This window comes from Centroberyx gerrardi, chromosome 4 (assembly GCF_048128805.1).
Source record: "Centroberyx gerrardi isolate f3 chromosome 4, fCenGer3.hap1.cur.20231027, whole genome shotgun sequence".
NCBI classification, from domain to species: Eukaryota; Metazoa; Chordata; class Actinopteri; order Beryciformes; family Berycidae; genus Centroberyx; species Centroberyx gerrardi.
The window spans coordinates 7,774,324-7,786,353 of NC_136000.1; the positions used below are offsets into that span (position 1 = coordinate 7,774,324).

At 43.9% G+C, this 12,030-nt stretch overlaps 1 protein-coding gene across 1 annotated transcript in view; it reads right to left on the bottom strand.

Moving 5' to 3' along the window:
* LOC139929429 (unconventional myosin-IXAa-like) overlaps positions 1 to 12,030 on the bottom strand; it is a 144,134-nt gene that overhangs the window by 102,308 nt on the left and 29,796 nt on the right. Inside the window, exon 2 of the mRNA XM_078283250.1 lies at positions 6,951 to 7,920. Coding sequence (XP_078139376.1) covers positions 6,951 to 7,853 — 903 coding nt within the window. The 5' untranslated portion in view covers positions 7,854 to 7,920. The remainder of the gene's footprint in view (positions 1 to 6,950; positions 7,921 to 12,030) is intronic.

The following is a 12,030-nucleotide window of genomic DNA, read 5'->3' on the forward strand; positions in this document are numbered from 1 at the left end:
TTTTTCTAGTACGTTCTGGGGGAGAAAAATTGACACATTTTTGATCAGAAAACAACCAAGTAGCCTGAAGCAGTAGAAAATGTCGGCACAACACAGCCAACAGCAGGAGAAAATACTGACCTCAAACTAGTGCTGAATTGATTAATCATTTTAGTCATTTATTACGTAAAAATACCAAACATTTGCTGGTGACAGTTTGACAAATGCTGAGATTTGCTTGGTTTCTCCGTTTCATATCGTTAGCGTTATAATCAAACCCTACTTTGGGGTTTTTTGGTTGCTGCAGTAAGCAGTTTGAAGAAGCTCTGGTAACTTGTGATAGTAGACAGATATTAGACATTTTATAGACTAATCGAAAATATAATCAAGAAAAATTTCAATAATGAAAATAATCGTCAGTTGCAGCTCTACCTGACATAAACCACTGTGTCAACAAAAACTAAAACAACCAATATTGTAAAAACTGAACAACCGAGGGATGGAAGATGGACTGGTTGGGGACAGAGAGGGGAAAATGGCACCATCCTCTTCTGTAAAGCCTGCTGCCAGTTTCCAGCAGTGGGAATGAAGTTAAACCAAATCTTAGTGGCACAAATTGAGTGTTTATTTTCCAATATGTAATGCTAATGTAGTTCATAGTTCAATAAAACTGCTCCCGAAAAGGAACAAAATGCCCAAAAACCTAATTGTTTACTCTGATATGCCCGCATGCCCATTTAAGTGTGTTTGGAGCTGCCTGCTTGGATGTGCGTGAGCTACATTTTTCTGTTTTGATCTTATTTTGTGCGTTAGCTTGTGTATGTGACTGTCTTTGCCTGTATCTCTGGGTGCGTGGGAGACACAGTCCTGCACACTGGCTCAAAGAACGACTGAAATAGCCTTCGCCTGTGATGCTGTTGACCTGGCACTTAACGGTAACACAATGTGAAGTGCAGGGCTGATGGCCACACTGCTCAGCTGGATCCAATACAGAGGGAGGGAAGAGAGGGAGAGAGAGAGAGAGAGAGAGAGAGGTAGAGAGAGAGAGAGAGAGAGAGAGAGAGAGAGAGAGAGAGAGAGAGAGAGAGAGAGAGAGATGCAGAGGTGAAGGAGAGGGAGAGCAGGAAGCCAGAAGCAGCAGATTTTAGCCTCTGCACCAAACAGCAAGCATCAGACTCACGCTACATCAAACTCGCAGCGTGTGTGTATATGTGTGTGTGTGTGTGTGTGCATGTGTGTGTGTGTGTGTGTGTGTGTGTGTGTGTGTTAGTGTATGTACTGTATGGAGTACCAGTAACAGATTTGAGAAGAGTTTTTCCACAAGCGTTAATCTATTTGTTTCATGTCACATTTAATCAGTATCAAAGTATCATGAGAGCTCTACTGTGGGTGTGTGTGGGTTGCATGAACAACTTGTACTAATATATTACCATAGCACCTTCTTTTGAGAAACGGTTCAATGTTTCATCTTCAACTTTCATAAAATATCACACTCACTAATATCTTATTTATTTTCCTTTATTTCCCCTGAGCAGAAGGGAGCTTTCACTGTTTTGGGCTAAAATTGAGAATATATCCAAGAGCAATAAATTCATGCTTTGCCCAGACTAAGCATCTATTGTGGGAAATTATCTTTTTTTTTTTTTAACCCACTTTGAATTATTCCTCAAAACATCCCTCGTGGTGTTAAGATTACCTTTTCACATTCAAATGGTGTCCAACAAATGTGGAACACACAAGACTTAAAATAATACGACGTAAAAATATATATATATATAAAAAACAAGACATAAAAAATAATATTTCAGTTGCCTACAGCTTCCCCTCCCTCCCTCCATTCATCTAGTTGGCAGTAAGCTTCTTAAGTGAATCCAGAAGAATGACTTATCTTAGTGTACAGGCACTTATACAAATGTTCTCCAAATCTGGGTCCAACCACAGCGTCCCGCGCCAGCGAGGCGTAGCTCATCCTGAAAGATGTTTCTTCCTGCTGGAACAAACGCTACGACCAAAAGTCTGGACGTCCACCGCTTGTTTCTCCATCTTCTGTTTGTCTCGTATGTGAAACCGCTTTGCAAACTTTGTCTTAGAAACGTTCTGCACAAATACAGTTATTACTATCACTATTTATACAAACTATACAGGTTTCCTGGTACGGCTAGGTCTTTGTCTTTTCTTGTTTTCTTCCTTGTTTGTGTCTTTTGGTTGTGTTGATTGTGAGGCATTTTATAACCTTTGTATTAGAAAACTGCAATGTAAATACAGTTATTATTTTACAAGACCATAAAGTTAGGCCATTCTGCACTTCATCTCAGCTATGAGTTGTTTGCCGTGATGTCAGTTGGTATTAGCAACATCAATTTTCTTTTTTTTTTTAAATTCACAGGAAACTTTTGATGAGGATTTATGTCTATGGAGTATGTAACGTACTCATATTGTGATTAATCAAGTTGATTGCCAATGAATAACAATCCTACTGTAATATCTGTTTTTTTTTCTCTCCATTACAAGACAAGTTGAAGCCGCTCCAAACACAACCAGCTCACTAAGCCAGTGTCTGCAAAAAAATGGAATAAAAATGGATTTGCAGATAGACCGACAGACGAAGACAGACCAACAACAGAACAGACGACTGGACAGACAGACGTAGCTAGACACACAGACAGAGATATCAAACATAGAGAGATATCTACAGTAGATAGAAGGGAGAAAGAGTTCAACATTTATTCAGAGATGACACAGCTTTATCGACTGCTACCCAGGGAGAGGAAAGGGAAATGAAGCTACTGAACATATTAGGGAACCAAAAAAGAACCCACAAACATCTAAATTGTAATACTTCCACAAACCAAGCGTGCCTTTAAGATGCATCTAAAAAGCCTTGCTGACCTCATACTTTCAGCCTGATTTTTTTTTTGCCCCGGGCGAACATTCAAAGTTTCACTAGAGCAGCGGCAGCGTCTGACCGAGGCGAACGGTTCTGTAATTGGCATTACAACTTGAGGAAACCAAAGAATTCGGCTGGTTCAGCTCAGCAGCCTCGTGCCTTGGCCGGCGGTAAACTTTTTACCCCAGAGGGCTCGCTGCTGACCGACTCGGGTCCGGCTCTGTGGGGCGAAGAATGTCAGGCCCCGGGGCGTTTCGCAGCAGCTCATGCATTCCTGCCTGAATCCAGCTGTTGTTCGTATGAAGCGAACAGCGCCGTAAATGTGGACGTCATGTTCAGCTGTCCGGGAGCGTATCGACAGCTCCACGGACCCACAGGAAAGAGCTATAGCTGAAGGCTGGTTAATGTTGGACGTTGTTTACAGAGTGCGAACAGGTGGATGGAGCGTTACTGTGCTGAACAGGAGTAAAAAGTTCACACAATGTGATGTAGCTGCTTTGGCATGTACGGTTTTAAAGTCAGAGTGAAATAAAAAACGGGACTTTTTCACCCTGTGAGCGAATTTTCCATGTCATAATATACACCTATGCCAAAAAATATATTTATACATTGTATTTTTATATTTATAAACCATTACTTTTATTTCCTGGAAAACAGTGCATCTCTAGAGGTTACTTCATGGCATACCAGTAAGCGAACATAAAAAAAATCCAACCAGTAATACCATCACAGATTTTCCTCGGATCATATAAAACTGCTTTTCTTTCCCTAATGGCATGACACCGATCGAAATGTTGTTTTCTTGTGACTGTAACACACTGAGGAGGGTTAGTGTGTAATGCAAAAGACTAAAGAATACTGGAGAGTGATATATGTATAGTCTATTATTCTGCACTGGCCCCTTTGTATTCAATATGAGGTCCTGTTGTCCCTGTACCATGTGTATCAGTATGCATGCCTACTTACTGTATATCACTTCATAAGTTATCAATATGTTCCTGAAAAAAAGTGATTCTCATTATAAGTACACAAAATTCGACCCTTATGCTGTTATATATATCATCAATTTGTGATGTTGAGTTCATTCACTCCAGGAGTTATTTTGTGATGAAATGTTGTGAAATCCTGAAATCCTCCATGAAATTAAACTTCTGCTCAAGTTAGTGATTTCCTACATTTCCCAGAATGCCTTTTGACAACCCCCAGTGACTGTGACTGAACTTGTAGCATCCAGCTGTAAAGAGAGATTTTCTGATGATTGTTGAACATTGCTGTGAAATGGTGAGTCTAGAGAGAAGCTGCTGTTCTTTGATTTTGACGAACTGACACCAAAACTTGACATTTACCGTTGATGTTTTAGATAGTTGGAAGATTTTCTGCGATCAAACTCCATTGTGGCTGCATGGTAAATGATGTGATGTCATGTTGTCTATGTTTAGCAGGTTATACACACAAAAAATATACCGCCAATCAATAAAATGCACTCAGAAATGCAAAGTACATTGCTAATAGGTGTTTTTTTTCAACAGTGTTAAAGTCTTTTAGGGGGTTTTTCCTGTTCAGCGCCACTCTCCCTTCACTTCCTCTCATCCTCAACATATAAACTGTGTACGTTGGTTCCCACCGCTCGGTCAAACAGGTGATTGATGGGGAAGTGATTACATGGGACACACACACACGCTCACACACACACGCTCACACAGAGTACACAAGCCACCGAACAGTATCTACTTCCTCATAGAGTAGCGTTCCCTTATCTCTGCTATTATCACAACAGGTCTTTCATTCCTCACAGAGCTGCTGCCGCTGGCATCTGAGGCCCGACAGGTATTCAGTCACCAGCGTCAAATTAGCACCAACTCACAACTGCAACTGTGTCCGAGTACAGGACGGGATGAAACACAGCTGTCCGGTAAAACTACACAATTCAGCCATTTTCCAGTCGTTTTCAATCCATGTAATGCGTCTGATTTTTTACTGAGCAAGGATTATACACTGCCCGTCAAAAGTTTAGACACACCTGATTGAATGTACTATGTTTTTCATTCTCTTAAAGCCATTTTGATCTAAAGGCTTATGCTTAAATGCTTGAAATTTGTTTCTTAGACAAATATAAATAATGAAGTTGATCCTATGTATGAATTTCTTTCCAAAGCCTTTGCCTTTCCATCAAGGCAAAGGGCGGCTGCTTTAAAGAATCCAAAATATCAGATAGTTTTGATTTGTTTAACCCTTTTTTGGTCACTGCATAATTCCATTTGTGTTATTTCATAGTTGTGATGCATTTACTATTATTCTAAAATGTGGAAAATAGTAAAAATAAAGAAAAATACGGTGTGTCCCCAAACATTTGACGAGCAGTGTATGGGATGGTCACACAAAGTCTACGTGCCTCCAAAGCTTATGTTTTGCAGAAATTTTGACTTCCTTTTTCTCATGGATGCCTGCATATTTTTTCTAGATTATGTAATGGGGGTTTTAACAGGCGTCAGGGACCTTGTGAACAATTTACAATTCAAGTAAGAAAAGCAAAAACACCAAAGTTGGAGTTACAAGGCTTTTTTCCCGCAAAAGCAGAGATGAGGTTTAAAAGGTGATTCATGATTTCCAGATGACTAACCATACACCCAACTGACCATACAGAGGCCTCATTTTACTGTACAGACCTCCACATGGGATGCACATGGAGAACAGCTGCATATTGACATGACATCCCCATCCGCCCTGACAGGATGCTGTGCATTATAGAACAAAATGGCTGCCAGAAAACAACAAACAGTGAGGAGGCGCAGAGCTCATTGAGGCTCCCCCATATGGCAGCCAATCACATTTATAAGGCTGAAGCACACAGGGCATGTCATAAATCTAGTTAAGCAGTATGAGGGCGATGTTGCCCTTGAATAGACCTTAGATCTCCAAGCATAAAATTCCCAATGAAATTCCATAATCCATAATCCATTATTGATTCATAATCCGGGCCGGATTAGGCAACATTCCATTAGGTTTTTTTCCACCAAAGCTATAAATCCAAAGATTGGACTCTGTGCAAAACCCAGTTTCTGGGTCAAATGATACATACGAAAAGTCATATGTGGCAAAGCCAGGCTAAATATAGGTTTCCCCGCATGTCGAAGCATTCCAGTTTCAGAAGAACGTTTCTATAATCCATTTCATGCCTCGTCTCATGCGCTGACATTCCTCCCTCAGAGAAATAACCTGCTGACTGCTCTTCAGATTTCGACTGGCTTTTGTCACTTCCTCCCTCGAACCAAGGCTTCTAATTCACAACACATGGCTCGCATTCAGCTGGGCTTCAGCTTGCAGCACATCCGCTGTCTAACAGCACAGAGTCAGTGCAGCTATCAACCATATAGCTCACTGTTAGTAAAACTGATGAATGCCACTAAACACAGCTGAACTGGATGCTTTGTTTAATAGAGGACATTTAGTATAAAACTTTTTATTTCTGAATTTAGGAGGCATCATCCTCCATCATCATCATCTGCAAGATCCACTCTCTCAATTGCTCTTTTGAAAGATTTGCTGACTATTTTGCTGTTTGTCTCTATTCAGACTCAACTCACTCTAGTCTCAGTCTTGACTTGGACCCTATTTTGGTCTTGGTGTTAACTTGGACTCGACTGCAGTGATCTTACAGCCGTACCACAGTCAACTATAAGGCACTCCAAGAGCACAAACCTTCGCCAACGCTGAACAATTCTCCAACTTGTTGTTACACCCAAAGACATTATAAGTTGATTTCTTGACCCTGCAACATGCCCTTAGGACTTGGAATCAAGTCTCTATCTCTGTAAGTAGATATGACTAATGTTGTCTAATGGCGGAAGTCCCAGATCCGGATCACCAGCAAAATCAAATCAACTGTCTCTTGGCTCAAGGCCGATCTGTCAACCAAATTTCATGGAAATCTGGTTCATATGTTTTTGAGACATCCTGCTGACAGACAGACAGACAAACTAAGAAGGGTAAACATAACCTCTTTGGCGGAGGTAATTAATAAATAACTCATGACATTTGTACAAAACGGCGAGAGGACACATTTATTGTCCAATCAGCTCCTTACCTCCAGCACAGGCCCCGCCCCCAGGATGATCTGCTCCACCCCGCTGGCGAATCCCTTCTGGCTGAGGGCAGTCAAGTGATGAATCAGGAAGTTGGTGCTCTGGGTTTTCCCAGAACCGCTCTCGCCAGAAATGACTATGCACTGGTTCCTCCGTCGCTGTAGCATGGCGTGGTACGCCACATCCGCCACTGCGTAAATGTGGGGCTCCAGCTTCCCCAGTGTGTGGTTATCGTACATTTTGACATATTTGGGGTTGTAGATTGGCAAGAACTGGAACGGGTTTATCACAATAAGAATACTTCCAACGTAAGTGTAGATCTTCTCCTGGCGGAAGCGCGCGCGGAGACTCTCCAAAAGGGCGCGCTCCGTCAGCTCCGGCAGAGCGCAGAGGTCGGCCGGGTGCTCGCTCCCTGCAGGCTGGGGGAGGAAACCCCGTTCCACCATGTGCCGGCGCTCCTCAGTCACCCGCAGCCACATCTGCAGGCTGCCGCCGTAGTGGATGGACCCGTCCAGGTTCTTCTCCCGCAGGAGGAAGCGGTAGTCGTCGCCGCTGCCCAGGCCGCTGCGGTTCTCCAGGGCGTTTCGCGGCCACAGCATCATCCGCTGAACGGGACAGTCGCCCGGGTTGAGGATCCATTCTTCCCCGCCGAACTCCTTCACCTCGGCCAACACGTAGCATTTGGTCCGCTCCAGGCGCAGCCGTTCGATGAGGCGCTCGATGGCTTCAGCGGCCGTGGTGCTCTTGCGGGCGCTGACGGGGCAGTAGATGGTGCCCTCAGCCAGGGCGCCCGGGTAGACGCGCAGGGTGAACTCCTGGTCCTCCAGGCGCCGCCGCATGCTGCCGCTAGCGGTGGCCACATTAGCGCCGCTAGCGTAGCCGCAGCCGCCATCTTGTAGGCTCATGGTGGCGCAGCAGGTCCCATCAGCACACCCCTCTCTGGGCCCGGCGGACTGATTCAGGACATCCCAACTGGAGGACAGAGAGAGAGGCAGAGAGAGAAAGAGGGAGAGAGGCAGACAGAGAGATGGAAAAGAGTTACACATGGTGGCAAAACAGCAACAAGGATTCAGAGGGACAATATGTGGTTTGAGACATCGCTTTATTTCCTCATAGCCTCAGGCATTTTCACTGCATCGAGTCACAGCAGGGTCAGTGCAGCCATGGCGATTTCATCTGTCCCATGACGGGTCGACTCAATAGACTTTCTGTTCTGGACTGTAAAGGGAACTACTATCACCGCAGAGAACGCCACAAAAGAGCAGCATGAGATTGAGTCACAAAGACAGAGAGAGAGAGACAAGCACTGATAGCCATTGAAAACAATGAGGAACAGTAGCTGCTTCATGAATCTAAAGGCTGCTGGCCACAGCTTATCAGAGCCACATACCCTGTGTGTGTGTGTGTGTGTGTGTGTGTGTGTGTGCGTGCGTGTGTACTCATGTGATAATCCAAGCGCTCTAGCCGTGTGCCAAGATTAACAGCTGCCACCTTCCACACAAAAGTGGCTGTAATGAGGACACAATGGTGTAATTCAGCACTTCCCTGTTGATAGTGGACGGAGCACCCTCCACTCTCACACACACACACACACACACACACACATACACACACACACACACAGAATTGAGTCCAGTTGCACAGACTACAAAGCTACAACTGTGATATGGAAGAACAAGAGAGAATATTTTAGGTCACAGGAATATTTCCAGGAGACTGTGGCTCTGACCCTTGCATTCCTTACTTTTGGTTGCGTGTCATATTGGTGATCTGGGAATTGAAGCTTATTCTACTCTCGCACTCACTGTAAGTTGCTCTGGATGAGCGTGTCTACTAAAAATGCGGCAAATGCAAACATAAAAAATGTACTTTTTCGCTTCCGACAATTTAGCTTTCCTGGATGCCAGTCTGTCTCCAGGAAAATACGAAAGTCAATACCAGAGGGACGAGTAACATGCTCACTGTGTATTTCCAGCACAGGGAAAAATCAATATTACTGTGTATAATGCCACACAAGGAGGAGGATGAAAAACTGAAGCACCCCAAACTGTAAAAACAAGAACTCCATTTAAATGTAGGCCAAAGCCAAGACCACCACTGTGAGGGATTAACTGATCCCTGCCAGTCGGGCTATCTCGCCCTCTGCTGCACTACTTCTTGGAATAATCTCTCTTTTCTGAGCCAGAGCATTTCATCGCTTCTTCCCATTTTCACTCTCTCGCTTTCTCTGTCTGTCTCTCTATCTCTGTCTGTCTCTCACGCCATCTCTTTCTCTCAGACTGTGCTGTGGACATTCACTGTTTCAAACACATAAACATGAATTTTCTCTCATTTTCTCTCTCTCTAATCTCTCTCTATTGCCAAGGCAGTGCACGGCATTCAAATTAAAATGTACATCTTCAAAACCAACAGTTCAGACATTCAACCCATACTTAGATTATTCATTATTTGGATTGAAAACATGACCAATCGCCCTTTCAGTCTCTCAAATTAAATCTTCCTCTCGTTTGAATGGTTTCTCTCTCTTTTTTTTCTGGTTCCCTCCCTTGTTTTGCTCCAGTGGCTCCCACTCAGGTCTATGTCAGAGAGAGAGAGAGAGAGAGAGAGAGAGAGAGAGAGAGAGAGAGAGAGAAGGACGAGCCAGTCGGTCGTCCTCTGAGCGTCCCAGACAGACACTCGTCTCCCTCCCGCTGTCTGGAGCGATCCAAGTCACCTACAGCAGTCTGCATCCCACCACAACCAGAGAGAGAGAGAGAGAGAGGGGGAGAGAGAGAGAGAGAGAGAGAGAGAGAGAGAGAGAGAGAGAGAGAGAGAGGGAGAGAGAGGGAGGGAGAGAGCAAAGGGAATAGACAGCTGGGTGTCTGTAAGGAACAAAGAGGTGAACTGTGCAGGATGAAAGACAGAGCAGAGCGAGGGAAGACAGAGGGAAGAGCTGAAAAACAGACAGAGGGAGAGAAAGAGAGAGAGAGTAAGCGAGCAGCAGTTTCAAGTCTTTTATGCAGCAATGCAAATCCATTTTCTTGGCCCATTTGCATCGTCTGGTAGTTTCTTTTTAGCAACTGCGGTGCTTGTACGAATGATGAAGTCACTCCTTGGGCCAATGAGTAAATTAATGAAAAAGCCTTAGGGGGAAAACTGTTTTTCAAGAAACTGAAAAGAATGGTGTAAAATGTAATGAGTCTCTTGAGTTGATCAGATAAATTTAGTGTGAGTGCCGCACAAAACAGGATAAGCAGAAATGAACAAAGGAGACAGTATATAATATTTACAGTATATGAAATTTACAAGAACTCACCCAGCGGTCAAGGGAATGTTCACCGTTTTCATTGATATTTTTTTTACACTTTTCATACTAAATATCGTGGATTATTAAAGGAACAAGCCTTTCAACCTCTGTGTGTGCGGTGATTCTTGCATGCTGACTACAGGATATCTCCACATGGCACCCGCTGGCTTTTGGGATTTAATATAAACATGCTATATTGAAAACGGCTGGTGGAGCCTTCACTCAGCTCTCCCGGCGAGGCCAGTTTGTTCGTCTCCATCGGCCCGCTGTAGCGGTCCGGCCATGGGAGGCTGTCGGGGAGCTCGGCTGTCAGTCCGGCTCAGCCAGTCATTAAGCTGGAAGTCAGTGAGTTATGACTGTCGCCGACACGTCCGCTCGTCACCGCACGAACCCTAGCCGCTAGGGGCGAAAAACACACTGCTTTCACAATCTGGATGGATGGCTGTGACACACAGTACCATGGGAGTCTGGGAGTCTGTGTGTGAGAGTGTGTGTGGGTGAGTTTGTGAGCAAGGGAGTGAGTTTGTGTGCATGTGCAACATAGCTGGTATCTTTCCTATCTCTCCCCACAAGACCACATGCTACCTAATAATGCCTCAAAAATATTTAAAAAATTAAAATAATCCAGGGGATAAATTTGCAGGAGAAAGAGACAGAAAGAAGGTCAAGGGATGATTCACAGTAAAGTGTCCCTGAAAAACTGAGACCTTGGAGCAAGATTATAGCAAATTGTGCATTTCTCTCTTTAAGTTTCATCCTTATCCAGCATAGAAGATGTGAATGTGCATAATTTAGCTGGAAAAACTGACCCAACCCCTTCACTTGTGTCCCAACTAAAACAAGAATCGCTGGCTAGACTTGTCATTCCAAAATGAGAAATCTGCCAAGACACAAAATGATTGATAGCACAAAATGAAAACAAATATCTATTTTGCTGCTCTCTATCACTGACTGATAGAACAGTGATTCAATCTACAGCCAGTTCATGAAAGCTTTTACATTTGCTGTTCTAAAACCCCCGGAGTCTGGTAGCTCTTTCCTGGGAAAAATCCTCTGGCTTACAGGAAGTGATGCGTCTTACGTTTCTTGCAGCAGCAAAAGCAGTTTGTTTTGAATAAACAGAAGAAGAACTGGATAGTTAGCATGAGCAGCGACAGCCACCATGGCTGACTACAGAAACTCAAACTTCATTGACAGAAAATCCAAGGACAAAGATGTCACAGTACTGTTTGATTGACAGGTGATCTCTGGGAAGTTCAGTGCATAAACATCACAGCGATGAGCGCTTCGCACCAAAGATGTCAACAAAATCAAAAAAGAGGGTGTCGTACCACCGCTTTAAAGTTCAAGCTCACAACCATTCATCACAAGCATGTCTCTAAGGACTTTACAGAGAAACAGCCTACCTGATCTAACTGATCAACAATCAATCATAGATGAACAGAACGATGTAACACGACACACAATAGCAAGTTTTAGCAAAACATAACAGCCTAACCTACCCGGCACCACCAGCCATAGACACTCAGCATCATGGAAAAATTCTCAAGAAAACCATATTAGGAAAAAATGGAACAACCTTGGGCGGGCCAAGGACAGTAGGTAACCCAAATCCTTATTTCAGGTAATGACTTTTTCCAAAAACAGATACAGTGTTTTGGAACAGCATTCTTCCCTTGCCTGCCTTGTTCCCTCGAAAGCCATGACCCCGAGACCCTGGAGGGGCGGAGCAGAAAATCACAGGACAACAACCTGACCTCTTCCCTGCCTTCAGGAGCCCGTCTGCTGACCGACAG